This window comes from Eurypyga helias, unplaced genomic scaffold (genome assembly GCF_000690775.1).
Source record: "Eurypyga helias isolate BGI_N326 unplaced genomic scaffold, ASM69077v1 scaffold10845, whole genome shotgun sequence".
Lineage (NCBI taxonomy): Eukaryota > Metazoa > Chordata > Aves > Eurypygiformes > Eurypygidae > Eurypyga > Eurypyga helias.
Genome location: NW_010249498.1, coordinates 10,938 through 25,612, shown reverse-complemented (window position 1 = coordinate 25,612; position 14,675 = coordinate 10,938). Strand labels below are relative to the sequence as shown.

The window sequence follows — 14,675 nt, the reverse complement described above, 5'->3', positions numbered from 1 at the left end:
TCTTCTAAGACTTCCTCAATCAATAAAAAAGCTGAAGCCAAAGGAGTCGGCCCAAGCCATCTGCAAATGTTATCTCTTTTCTGGAACATCTTTCTAAGTCCAAGGACACTTGTCAGTAGTAGTAATTCTGAAGATAAAGAGTCTTTATTGTCCGATCTTGATTGCATTTGCATCTTACAGACAACTCACAACATGCCTAGTAGTGATTTTCACAGGGCAGATAAAACATCTGAGATATCAAGGCAGGCAGCAGCAATCTGGTCTAAAGTCAAGGCTCTGGTACATTGTTGTACAAATGGAATTTTGCCTTGGCTTACATTTTGGAGTATAAATATCCTCTTTGGTTTTGGAAATATAAACTGTCCTATTTCATTTGGCTGATACCTTTCATTTTTAAGAAACTTGTAGTTAGAGGGTGAGTCATAAGGAGTTTTGGAATCCAGACTTTACACAGCGACTCCTCCTTTTCCATTGTAGATAGCTGAGAAAAGGGTTATGTGGTAGCAGAACTCTTCTACCTGACTGAGGAGCAAAAGGGAAGAACTGTCCCAATTGTAATGCCATCATCCTGAAGTAGTATTCCGCCCTTGTTAACTTTCTGCAGAAATAGTACATCCAATTCATTGTTAACAATTGCCTGGAGACTTCTTTCCTTCTTGGGTGGATTTCTTGAATTATTTTTTTCTTTGAAATTATTTGCTACATATTTTTATATTATTATTTATATTATTTTATATTTTTATGTACATTTCAATCTATTTGTGGTAAGTTAGCAATTGGTTTGCAGTACTCCATGTGCAGATGTTTTGGGCAGATAGTTTTGTTTTACATGGAAACATGCAGGTCAGAAGTGGTGAATCTGTTTCCTGTTTGGGAAAACATGATTCCTACAATCACATTATTGGTATCAATAATTACCTTAATGGGATGACACTTTAATTTTTCTGTATATCATTTAAATTACCTCCAGGTGGCTTTTTCTGCAAGTGTTGTGATATTTGAGCTTGGAAAGTGACCACAAAGAAGAAAATATAAGCAGTTCTAAACCAAATTAATTTTGTTGTGTAACTGCATGGGCACAAAAAAATGATTTGTGGTGAGGAACTACTATGCTCTTTTTTCATAGTCACACATTCATGTTTATGGGAAACAAGAATATATCACCCAGTAATAAAAAGGTTATAGGAAAAACATAGTCTGTATGCTGGTAAGATGATGCAAGAGTGGTACCCAGCTGACACTGCCCCTTGGGTTGGAAGACGGCAATGTTATTTGTGAAAGGCCTGCCTTGTTTTGGATGAGGTGTTCAGCTATACACCAATATTAAAACTGGGCCTAATATTAAAACTGAATGGAAATAGAGAATTTCTATATGGAGGAAGGTTTTGTCATCCTGTGTTTTTAAAAAGAGGTGATTGATTGCTTTTTTTGTGGAATGAAATGTCCTGAAATATTCAGTGGATTTTATAGAGTATATACTGTATCAGAAGTTCCGAATGTTTGGACATTCAAAGCATCGATGAAATTGCTAAGATAATCATGAAGTGCCTTGTTTCATTGAATCAGCAAGTGCAAACCTAATTAGCCACATTTTCAACCAGTTGCACTGGGATGGTGTTGTGCCTTCAGCTCCTGTGGCATAAACGCTTGGATGATGAAAGTGGCAGCGAAGCCTGGTGTGAGATGGGTATAGACTGGAAATGGTAATGTAGCCAAATGGGTCAGCTACTGTTTGAGACCAGACCCAAACATTGCTTGAATACCTGGCTAGGAGATAGAGCAGGTGCCTTAAGGGGTAGTGAAAAGTAGGGCTTGAGGAGCAAAGCAAAGCCTCTGATGTCAAGCAAGAGAAGTGGAAGACGCCACCACAGCTGTCCACAATAAACTGGGCATGTGGTTTTTAAAGGAGGGACACAGTGAATGAATGTATGAATATCTACATATGTAATAAGAAATTATGTCATGTTGTTGTCAAATGTTCAGCTGGGGAACTACCAGTTCTAACACAGCAGTCGTCTTAAAAATTGTTCTACTGTTTTCACATTGGTTTTATATATTATTTACTATTTAAAAAAAAAAAAAAAGCTTCTCTGAAGTTTTAACTAGAAACTTCTGTTCTGGTTTAAAAGTTGGAAAAAGTTGTAGCACCGGAGCTTCATGATTCCAGAGGTGGAGTTCCTTTAGTCAGAGAAGTTAGTTTGGGCTGGATCTCACAAGTTATTAGCTTTCCTTCTGCCCATCCTCATTTGTCTGCTTTCATTCTTCTCATGTTCCCACAGAGACTTACCTATGTAAATACTTCCACCTTCGTTTTCTCTTCCTCTATCTGTGGAAGATCTCCCTTGCCCATCTCAAAGAGAAGTTGGTTTTTTCTTTTCCTTTTACCAATATGTCCTTGTCTCCTTTTAGTTTCATTTCTGTATAAACTGCTATTTTAGCGTAAAAAACATATGTTTGCATTATATCCTTTATTCCCAGTCCCTCTGAGGTTGAGATGTGCATTCAGATCCACTCCTTGTGCAAAATGAGAATTGACTTAAACCTTCCTATGGTCTCTGCTGGATCAGTGACTGATGCAACCTTGCATGTACCCAGAGACACTGATCCTATAGTATTTTCTGGAAGCTGATTCTTTTGTCAAAACCTTCATTTTCAGTTTTCTCTAGTTATTTAACCTGAATTTTCTCTGCTGTAGCCTAGGACCAGCAGTTCTTGCTCTGTTCGTAAACAGTTACTGGGACTTCTTTCAGCTGTGTTTTCTTCAGCTCTTTTACTAAGCCTGTTTCTTTTCTCTGAAAAAATCTCCAAAGGGTCTTATTCAAGTAGCCAGAACTAAGTAGTATGTGCTGTTCTGTGGATGGAAGCGGTTCCAAAGACGAATGGTTGATATAATTTACCTGTAACTTAAATTTACTTATAGAACCTGGATTGATGCAACTTGCTCTCTTACGGATCTATGAGAGGTATGGAGATGGCTGACCTGACAGGTTCTTTAGCAAACCCTTTTTCAATGCAAGATGCTCCTCTCCAGTGCTGTGTCATGTTTCAGTAGCAAAGGAGTTTTCATTCTTGTCCACAATGTGTGTTCGTATTTAATATACCATTTGCTGTAGCTTCTTGTTCCTTCCTTCTTCAACCTGTTTCTACTCAGGCAGTAGATTATATGGCATCTTTAGTTACCTCATTATATTGATTTGTCCTGTTTATACTGTGTTTTATTTATCTATACTAGATGTCATATTAATATCTACTAGATATGTTACTGTTTGAAAGAATTATTTTATTAATGAAGCTCGTATGATATATTTTTATTATTATTCTAACATTTTTGCCAACAATCAGTTCTCTGTATGTTTTACCTGTCACTCTCTATTCCACCCCCAAAATTAATGATAAAAACAGTGGCAAGCATTGGGCCCAAAATGGACTCTTTCAGGTGCTTAAAGATGCAGAAAGGTGCCTTGTGAAGTTTTCAAAAAATTAGGCTCCTAATTCTCACTGATTTCAGCTGGAGGTAGGCTCCTAAACTGTTTTCCCAGAATATCCCACTAAGTACCTATCTGCTTCTATCATGCCTACAGATCATATGAGGCTTGGTCCCTAAGTGGACACTTTGAATGTGACTTTGAACTACTAAAGATTATTCAGAATGCGGTTTTGTTTCAAAAAGGCTTGACCTTACATCCAAATCACTATAGCTTGAAACTTCCTCCTGCTGCTTCTGTAAACTCATCATCCAGCAGGGCATTGAAATTTCATTATTTTGAGTTATTTTTTTAGTTCCCCATTCCCTTTCTCCACTAAATGTATTGTAGGTTCTGCCAGGAGTCATCAGGTGTTTTAAGTGATTTCAGATGAACAGATTCTGCTAAGGTTCAATGGCTACTGAGGATCTCTCCCTTTCAGTTTCCTTCTCCATGACTTGCCAAATGCAATTCCTTGAGACCTGTTCTTTAGGTCTAGAAACTATTTTATTGTGTATGTTCACAAAGTGACGGCTCTAGTAATTATCTTGCTAACTTCACCTGCCTGCTTTCTCATCTCCTTGAAATGGACCTGATCTTGTCATAGTCAGTTTAACAAACATCTCATTGATTCTCTGGAATCACTGGAATTCATATTCACTGGAATACAAAAGGCCTACAAGATAAGTAATGATTTAACTAGATTTTTACCAGTTCTCTGAGACTAAATCTGTTGTCTGAATTCTTACTGATCGTATGAATGGGTCCATCACTACTAACTGCGACTTCTTAGGGCAGACCTTTGGTTAAATATCACAGTGACAAGCTGATCTGAAAATGCTTTGGTTACAGCATTATGTTTTTACATGTTTCTCATAAATCTCCATCATGACTTTGTCTTCTCTTTAAACTATTAGCAGTTTAAGCCCTAAATCATCTCCTGGCATTATCCTTTTTAGTGAATCCCTAAGTAGTTAATAAGCAATAAGATGATTGTTCAGAGGAACCCAACAAACAACTCTCCCACCATAGCTGCTATACGTGGCATTCGTTGATTACATTATTGCCAAGATTAGAGAGGCCAAGAGTAAAAGCAAAAATTAGAGAAGCAAGGACACTTCTTAAAAAGAATATTGAATAACACAGGTCTGGAGTAGAGTGGAATAGAGAACATGAAAAGAGGGGAACAGAGTTGACTCTGACAGTTGAATGTTTTCTACTTATATAGGCTACCTGTCTCCTTTGTTCCTGCTAGCAATTCTTTTATTGAAATACTGATGTATATATTGTTGACCTATGCATGTCACTGCAGTTCAACGTTCCTGTGTTCTTAATACAGCAGGTAGATTCTGGGATTTGTCCTCTGGGGGCACTGAAACAAGGACTATTTACTACTTACAGAAAATGCTTTATGAAATAGGTTACTAAATAGCAGCTCTAATACTAGAGGTGTATGACAGTACCGATCAAAGAAGGACAAACGTGATGCCTTTCCATCTGTGGAGGTCCCAATAGACTGTGAGCATTTGAGATCTCTCGATGTGCCAGTGCGTGGACGTAACTGTAACTGGAGGGATTATATTACCAAACCGTTGCAGAACAAGGAATGTTTTTTTTAGAGTGGAGCGAATGGTGGGACAGGAAGATAACTTTGAGGAATGCCTGCCTGCCAGCAGTTAACTTAAAATTTAGTGTTTAACACAGCCCAGCTGAGAAGAAAGAACAGGAGGCAAAGGAGAAAAGCAAAGACAGACACTGAGGGGGGCAAGATTCCGTGACAAAAAAAAAACCCAAAACACCATATACTCCCCCAATTTCCTGTTTCCACGGAAAACATGGATTGTTTCCTTCTGTCTCATACTGGTGACAGATTGTGCAAAATGTATGTGGAGAGCTGGCTGGAACATAGCTCACAGCCTGCCAAGGACCAAATGTGTAACAATTTCAAAATGACAGCAACACAGCCATTAAATATTTGATGAGGGAGTCTTTTAAGTCATAGTTTTCAAATCCTCTTTTAAAGCAGGGGAAGTATTTCATATTAATTTTGCTCATTTTGAAACGTAAACCGAGTGAGAATTTGCTTATTCAAAGAGTTGCAGGCTGTTACAGGCCAGAATGTAGAACAGAGCTCTCTTTTATGAAACACTCAGTGCCTGTGATTAAACTGTCTGCAAATTATGTTTTTCCCCCATAACATAGTTGTGTAACATCTTCGTTTCAGTCTTCAAATTGGAAGGAAAGTAGCTTTCATCATAGGAGAGTGTCCGGTGGCCTAATAAAATCTCCCTCTCTTCCCCATTTGTGGCGTTTGATCAGCACTGCTGTATTACTGCTTACTTACTCATCTTGTTCCGAAGATGGCATTCACATCAGGTGATAGCAAAATAATTCCTTTGAATGCAGGAGGAATTGGAGTGGGTTACGTTCTACAAACTCCTGCTGTTTTCATTGGGCTTGGCTACCTAATTAAAGATCAAGTCAACTTGCCAGTGTTGAGATTCCGGATGAAATCTACCACATGCAAGGATGATGAGCCTATCCAGCAAGGAAAATTAAAGATAAAAAAAGTCAAAGCTGCTGAAAGAAAGACAAGGCCAGCCGGCATAGTTTATGAAAGGCACACTCTCACCTGCTATGTGTGAGCTGCATAGTGTTAAGAACGTAATCACCAGCATACATTTCAGACTGGGAGAACCAGTTCTCATTATGCTTTTGTCAGCTCAGAGAATGAGAAAGATGTGGTGTGAGCAGTGGTCTGGATGCTGGAACTCTGAATTGCAGTCCCAGTAATGACAAAAGATCACTGTGTGGGCAAGTCACTTAACCCCTCTGTGCTTGTCTCTTTTTTCAGAAGTGAAATAAGAATAGTATTTCCCACTCAGGAGTGTGGAGGAAGATTAATTAATGTTTGAAAAGGCACTCTTGCAGTGGGAAGAGTTATATAAGAGCTAAGTGTTTATTAATTATTGTCCTTTTAGAGAAACTACTTTTTAGCACAGTGATATTGTAGGTTAATAAAATGTGCATTGTCTGGAAAATAAGCGATTAGGGTGAACTTGGGAAGATTCAATCTGTTGGAGAAACCATGACTTTCTGACTTAGCTTTTATTCTAGCAAAGTCTCACTGAAGCCAGTGGTTCTTTTGCTCGACTAGTATCATGAGGCTCCGAGGAGACCTCATCGCAGCTTTCCAGTATCTGAAGGGGGCCTACAAGGGTACTGGGAGAGGACTTTTTACAAGAGCCTGTAGTGATAGGACAAGGGGTAATGGGTATAAATTGAAATCAGGGAGGTTTAGATTAGATGTCAGGAAGAAATTCTTCACAGAGAGGGTGGTGAGGCACTGGAACAGGTTGCCCAGAGATGTTGTGGAGGCCCCATCCCTGGATGTCTTCAAGGCCAGGCTGGATGTGGCTTTGAGCAACCTGGGCTAGTGCAAGGTGTCCCTGCCCATGGCAGGGGGGTTGGAACTAGATGATCTTTAAGGCCCCTTCCAACCCTAACCATTCTATGATTCTATGATACCCTTTCCCCCCGTGCAATTCTCTTGGGGAATAAGAAATTTCTGCAGTTTCAATTCATGGCATCACTTTGGGCTTTTTCCATGACAGAACATGAATTTGAAAGGTGGAAAAGTCTAGACTCCAAGAGAAAAAGCTGCTGGAAACTGCAAGTTTTGGGTTCTACAAAGGATCTGCTGGGACTGTGTAAAGAGAACTCTGCCTCGGCTCTGGTTATAAAGTCCTCCAAATTTCTTTTTAGCTAGGCATGTCTCAGCTTGCTGCCACCCTTGAAGGCCATCTGAAATCAGAGTTTTGGCAGTGAGAAGGGCTCAGCTGCAGAACTGCTACTGCCTCAGCTTACATCAATACTTACGGAGTTTTTTTCCCCGTGAGCTGATTCTTTTTTGCTGGAGCGGGACAAGTCTGCAGACCCATCTGATTTCCTCTGCCTTCCTAAACCCCGCAGCTAAAATCCCGACAGGATCCTATGGGGAATGGAGGCAAGATCACAGCCTTAGGACTTCCTGCAGGAAACGCGAGTTTCCTTATGTGCATTGAGGGAAAAAGGCGCGAGACCTATATTCAAGGACATAGTACTTTTGTAAGGCAGCAACAGTATGGCTAGAATTGTGGGTATGTCCTCAGGTAGAGCTGAGTCAAATAAAGTCTGGTAGAACTTTTAGAAATATATATATTTTAAATTTAAAACTCCCTCTCATAGGTAAATGGGACTGGGTTTTTAGAGCTGATTTTGCAGCTAGGTTAGCATTAACGCAGGATCAAACTGTATAAGAAGGTAGAGTTGGGTACCAACTCCTTTGTCAGTAGAGCATTGATCATCTGATAGTGCTTTGAAAATAATTGAACCAGAAGTTTTTGAGTGGTATGAGTAATTCACAGCAGAAGAATTATCCTTTAACTTTTAATCTTCAAACGCACACAAGTAAGGGGGATAGAGTAGGATACTTAGTATGATACTCAAATAGTCTGCTAGAAATGTAAATCTATCTCTCCATTCTAAGCAATGCTGTAACATTTGTTTAATTAAAGAGGGTTATCTTTCTGAAATAGACAGGGAGCGTTTTGTAGCTGTCTCGGGTTTGATGATTACTTTTGTGTTACACTTTCTCCAATATTCAAAAAGTGAAGACAGAGCCATACAGAACTGTGGACATCTTGTTGTTTGATGCTGCAGAGCAGGAGTAGCAGTCTCCCTCTCCAGAATGCATTAAAGGAATCACAAAATGGTTTGGGTTGGCAGGGACCTTAAAGACCATCTAGTTCCAACCCCCCTGCCATGGGCAGGGACACCTTCCACTAGACCAGGTTGCTCAAAGCCTCATCCAGCCTGGCCTTGAAGACGGCCAAGGATGAGGCATCCACAGGTTCTCCAATACATGGTTGGTACGAGAAGACAGACTGAAGTGACGTTTTTTGGAGTACATGCATCTAACAGCAGTCTCATTGTTCAAAATGTCTGGCAATAGAGTTAGGTTTACATATGAAATGAGGACAGATGCTTCAAAGAATGGATGTGTGTATCTGGGCATTTTAGTTCTCCTGAGCTTTCTGTCCTCTCTCCTGCAGGAGTTGTCAGTTCCAAATCAAGGGAATTCAAAGACTGAAAAAAATCTGTTGCTAAGGACAAATTATATTTGAAAAAAGGCTTTTGTCTTGTTAGGATGACTGTATGATCATCATCTTGTTGAATGGAGAAAACTGGGATGAAAGTATCTAATATTCCAGTTCACTAATTCATATCATGAGGTGGTTTTACATGTTTCTAATAAAGCAAAGTATTTTCCTTGAGGGAGGTTGCAAATCAGCTAGTAGAGATGGAGAAATATGTTACCATACTAGGCTTTGATTTACAATTTTCTATCATCTGTTCCAGAATGTAGACCATCAATTGGCTTTTTGTGAGTAGTAGCAGAAAAGTATAATAATGGAAATTTTACGTAGGTGAAAATGAATAATTGGGGTGGATCTTTTTTGGTTTTTTGTCTCTGGAGCCTTATGACATTCCCAGGCTCAGGTGTCTGGGGAATGGAAAGTAAGTACCTACACATATTTCAGGATACATTTTCACTGGGGCCGAGTGTAGCTGTAAGGAGTGGATGGTGACATCCCCCTTGGAGAGTTTTTCAAGGGGTCTAAAAACAAGACAGAGAACTAGAGACTGATGGGTTCTGTTCTGTCTTCTGGCACCACTTCCTTCACCTTCCTAAGCAGGCTATGCCTGGCAGACTACTGGGCATGACATTTATTCCTGTGTGAAATCCTTGAGGTTAATGAAGCTAATAAAGTGACTGAAAATGTGCCTACAAGTAAAATTCTGCAGGAAGGGTGCTAAGCTTCTTTGCCCTTGTTTCCTAATCTTTTAAAATGGCAATAGTTGTATTTGGTAGATGAAACATCTGTATAAAAGTAAATGGACATCCAGAGGCTGCTTTGAAGATGAAAAGAAATAACATTTAGAGACAATAACATGAATTAAAAACCTCATAGAATCTGAATTAGTGAAATGAATCTTATGATGAAGCTTGCCCTTGTGGTAAGCTCCTTGTAGACCTTTCACCACGCTGAATTGTTTGATCCTGTTCCTAATATCTGTTGACGTAGTCCTACAATAAACAAAGTTTTTTTTTGAGGATTCTCTGTCACAGATTGTATTATTTATTGGAATGCTGAATATGAAGATTACCTGGGCAAAGAACTGTGGATTATTTCCTTCTCCTTATCTTGACGAGAATATCAGTAGAATATCTTGACTTTATCTGTGAATAAAGCTAGTTATTACCCTTTCACAGAAAGCCTTTTTTAAAGAAAAAAATCCAAACCCCTGTTTCCTTTTCTCAGAGATCAGTGGTGAAGAAAATTGTGTCCTTTCTTCTCAGTGCTGTTGCCATTGCTGTGCATTCTGCAGCACCAACATTGGTACTGGCGTTTCACTTAATTCTATGTGCAATCTTGTTAGCAATCTCAGCAGAGAGGATTAGGGCTGTACGAGCTGCGGAGACCGAGTGTGTGTTTGCTGAGGCCCGTAGGAAGGACTGCTGGCAGCTTGGTGGGAAGAAAGCTTGTGTGGGGATGGGTGGGGAAGTGCAGTCCTGCCCTTCTGTCACCTCTCACCAGCGCTGACTGGAAGAGGTTTGGGCAGGAGCGTGGAGTGTGAGGTGCTGCTCTCGGGGGAGAAGGGAGCATTGTTTGAGAGGATGCTGCCATTGTTGCAGATCACACTGAAGTTTCTGTTTCTCTCGCCCCCACCCCCATCTTCTTTCCCCCCAGTCTGTGGCAAGCGTTACAAGAACAGGCCTGGGCTGAGCTACCACTATGCTCACACCCACCTTGCCAGCGAAGAGGGCGATGAAGCCCGAGAGCAGGAGACCAGCTCTTCCCCTGTCCACAGAAACGAAAACCACAAACGTGAGTAGTGTTTTCCCTTTGCCTTTTGAGTTCCTTTTCAGGGATGTTGCCTGCCTTTGCCTTGGGGAGGGTGGCGTGATTGCCTGGCTCCGTTGTGAGTGATTGGGGCCTGGATGCTCGGAGCTAATCAGCCACAGCTCACACGGGTGCTGGCTCAGCTAGTCAGGAATTCATTTCAAACCCAGCATTATCTCTGCAGCAAGTCACTTTTCCATTACTGCTCCTGTAGGGAGGAGGTGGCAAGGAGAGGGAGGAAAAGAAGAGATGCCCAACCCGCCCATCATCAAGCAGCTTCCCGGTGGCTATTAGCAGGGATGCCAAGGAAATACACATCCTGTGTGAGGGGACTGGCTTTGTTTTGCCTGTAAATAAGAGGCCTTTATCCACGTCTCTGTTTCTAGGTGTGAAATTCACGGCACCTGTCCCCCTTGTTCCTGAGTCTCCTTCCCAAATGGCTTGACCTCAGCTTTACCAAAACTCACTTATTAGTTACAGTTTGGGAAAATCTGTGAAAAAAATGTCAGTGCTGATCGGTGGAGGAGAGCTGGAACACGAGAGGAGATGAGAGTTATGTGCTTAGATTCCCCACACTGTTGCAGGGCTGAAAGACATCTTATGGTCCAGATGGCCCTATCTGACTGTCCTTCCACCACCTCTTAGGCACAGAACTGAGAGTCAAGGAGACTGTGTTTATTACTGATTTTTGCAAGTCTCTAAGCCCCTGTTTCTCAGTTTTCCAGCATGCAATACTGCATGATGGTTGCTTTCACCTTGGAATTTGTGTAGATAGCTTTGTTCACTTTCAAAAGGTCCTTTTAGATCACCATGTGAACTGTGTTGTTTTAGTTCAAAGTAATGAACAATGTGGACAAAGCAGTAAAATGCTTATGGGGAAAAATACCCAGGCAAACACTTTCTAATACGTTAAGAAGAACTGGAAGAAATATGGAAGTAGGAAAACAGTTTCTTTCTAAGCAGGATAATTGATAATTGTCCCCAGGGAGGTGTGGGAGGGGGTTTCCTTCCTCCAAAGCATCTGCTACTAGCCACTGTCTGAGCTTGAAGGACCGTTTAGTGTGATCCCATTTGGCAGTCTCTGTGTTTCTGTCACTTTTATGTTCTACCTTTTAGTCATTCACATGTTTTGTAGGTTCACAGCAAAAGTAATTTTGACTCCTCCAGCTGTTGATAAACTTGAGCTGTCAATGCACTAAGAGCAACGGCTTGGGCAGGCTGGAGAATGTCAGTGTTCAGCCAGTAGCTTTTGTTTACTTACCATTTACATCATCTCTGTTGTGGTTTAATTTTTTTTCCCTGTGTCTGCAGTAGTCAGGAATAGTTGCATATCTGAGTGGCAGATTGCAAACCTGTATTGACTTAATATTGATAATGGCCTTGCACAAATGCCCAAACAAAGAAGGGTAATGACCTACCCTTCAGTTTGTCATAGGGGCCAAGGACAGTCTCAGTCCTTATGTTTCTAGTGGTTAGGAAATGTTGGAAGTTAGCAAGAAGAGAAAACCAAAGCTGTGGAAAGGTTAGCAGTGGCTGGCCTTGGCCCATGGAAAGAAGGGTGTGCTCTGCACTATAGGAAAGGGTAGAGCATGAGCTGCTTGGGCTTGTGTTCCTCCCGAGCTCCTGTGTGATGCATGTGGCAGAGGTAAGCTGGTGATGCACACATCCCCAAGCAAGCGGAAGTATAGAGCCAGGGGGGTAAACCACTCTGAGATCCAGATTCCTGAGCAGAAAGAATCTGCTTAACAACCAGCCATGAGCCAGTGAGGTACGGGCAACAGCCATGCGAATGTGAAGATCACCCTGGGGAAAGTCCCAGACGCTGGAAGGTAACTCTCCCAAATGGCTTAGCTGTCGCAGTGGCTCTTTGTTCCTTTTTGCCTGTTTGTTTGTTTACAGCCCTGAGCTCAGATCTTGCATCTCTGCTCTTTCACTTGGCTATATTTAATTTATGCTGCCATTTATCTTCCATGTGAATGCTAATTGTCCACATTGCTAATGTGCAGTCATTAAATGGTCCCTTTGTATAGGGGGATGGTGGGGAGCCAGGGCATCAGATCCTTCCTCTCCCCTAAGAACTGCTAGGCATGTGTTATGAATTAGATTTGACAGGTCTGCAGTGTCGCAGGGCTCAGGCTTCAAGAATCCTCTCTGCATGGGCTTGGGGGGTGGCGGGGGGGAAGGAGGAAAGGGAGGGGGGGATGTTAATCCAAACAGCTAATCCGCAACCTACTGAACAGGAGGACCAGAGATACGGTATAGAGCAGGGTATGGTTATTTGCTTAGCAGTGTGTCAGAGAGATATGAGCAGCCTGATTTAGAAAAGGCAAGGCAAATTCAAACCAGCCATTTGGAATTTGCCATGCTGTGGGAGGTGAACACTGGGTCAGCAAAGTTCAGGCGGGCAGCTGCAGTATGAACTTCCTTCCTTTGTACCCACGTCTCCTCTGCAGCCTCCGCTCCTTGCAGTTCTTGCCCTAACAGCGGCTGTAATGATGCAGGAGGCAGCTTTCTGGAGCAGGGCTTCTGCAGGATTCAGCTACCGATGCCCTGGCTGGTGCCAGCTCAACAGCTGCCTCTTCTCTTCCTGCACACTCAGTCCCCTTTGTCTTTACTCTTCTCCTCATGCACAGACCAGTTTGGGTAGTTCAGTAGATTGTCCAGGGGCTGGAAAAGGGATAGGAGGTAACTACCTGAAAATAAGAACCACTGAATAGAAGTGTATGAAAGAACAGGACTGGCTGAAGCTCCAATTCTCACCTCCTTGGCACATCTTGCGGTCCTTGACCGTTGTAGGTTTGTTTATTTACATCTCTCCCTCCTTCTGTCCTTCTCCTTCACCTATAGATTACCCTTTGCAACATAGAAGATAGTTCAACAGTCTTCTCTGGCCTTTGTCTTTCTTAAAACATCTTAGCCTGTGCTTTGAGCTTTAGTTTCTTTGTTTGTATGTCCTACTAGCTCTTTGACACAGATAAACAGCCCTTCCTCAGTGCCTAGTCTTGCCTCTGCCTACACACACGTTTGTTTTTTACCTACTCACTCATTTTTTTACCTCAATATAGAACTGTGAAAAGGAAGTTATAGAAAACCCCAAAAAAGGTCAGCTGCCCCCTTCCCCAACTCCACTGATAAAAAGAAATGATTCCACACCATTCTCAGCCTTTTTTTCTGCTGGCTTTTCCTCCACATGTTGGCACCGAGAGCGTGAGATTTGTGAGCCCAGGGTGCATCCAAGCCTGCCACAAAACACCTGCTGTTTTATTCCCTCTCACTCCATGGGTACAGGCCAGCTCTGAGGGCAGCTGGTGCTCACAAATTTTGAGACACTTCTGATATAAGAATTACATTAGACTTCATCTATTGAAATGTGTGTGTGAATGTGCATACTGGTATAAATGCTCTCCCTTAATTCCTGGGAGAATAGGATAGTGTGTCTACATGGAGAAAAACTTCCTCTCCTTTAAAGGAGAAGAGTTTTCAGTGGCATTTTGCTGCGTGAAACAGTGGTTACAGGCAGCTGTGCAGTAAACAGCAACTGAACAGATCTGATGCCCACAAGCACTTTGGCGAAGGACAGTGCTAAATAAAGCACATTGTGCAGGCTGCTGCTGGTCTAGCTGCCGTGTGCAGGTTGGCCCATCCTGCAATACACGTAGATGATGAGAATGGTGTCTTGTGGCCTCCTGTCACTCTGCTAGCTTGCCCACCTGAGTGGCAAAATCACCTGCGTACGGCATTCCGTGGCATCAGCCTGTTGTGCTCAGTCCCATCACAGATTTTATGATGTGGATAAATCTCTACTGGAGAGACCAGCCAAAGTTGTTTGTGTACTCTAAGCATAATTGGATACCCAGTCTCCAGAGATAAAAAATTAATGTGCTAACCTCAGTGTGCCTCCAAGCTGTCCTCCAGCTCCCCCCCACAGTCATCTTTGAAACATTTTTATTTCCATCCAGGCAGGGGGCTGGCCATGAATAAATGACGAGAGTCAGCCCCTCAGTTGGAGACGAGCTGTTTGTTCCTCTCCACAAGCAGCATCAATTTGAAAAGCTACATCAGGCCTACTTTTTCCCTGCCTCAGTGCTGATCCTCACTGGGGCCATGATGGAATCTACTTCTGAATGCAAGGATGCATCAGTGCCCACCTTGCGACAAGATACCCTGCAGCAGGTGCCTTTTCAGTGAATATATGTACATTACCTTGAGTTGACTTCTCATTAGTTTAATCTGTTTGGTTTTTTTCTTTTCTAGAGCTTGCATT

The 14,675-nt window shown here is 42.0% G+C and overlaps 1 protein-coding gene across 1 annotated transcript in view; it reads left to right on the top strand.

The window, feature by feature from the left end:
* Positions 1-14,675, top strand: part of LOC104509442 (zinc finger protein DPF3-like) — a gene marked incomplete at its 5' end in the record, with an annotated part of 38,568 nt that overhangs the window by 12,986 nt on the left and 10,907 nt on the right. The window contains 1 exon segment of the mRNA XM_010151382.1: positions 10,259-10,396. Within this exon segment, the coding sequence (XP_010149684.1) occupies positions 10,259-10,396 (138 nt within the window).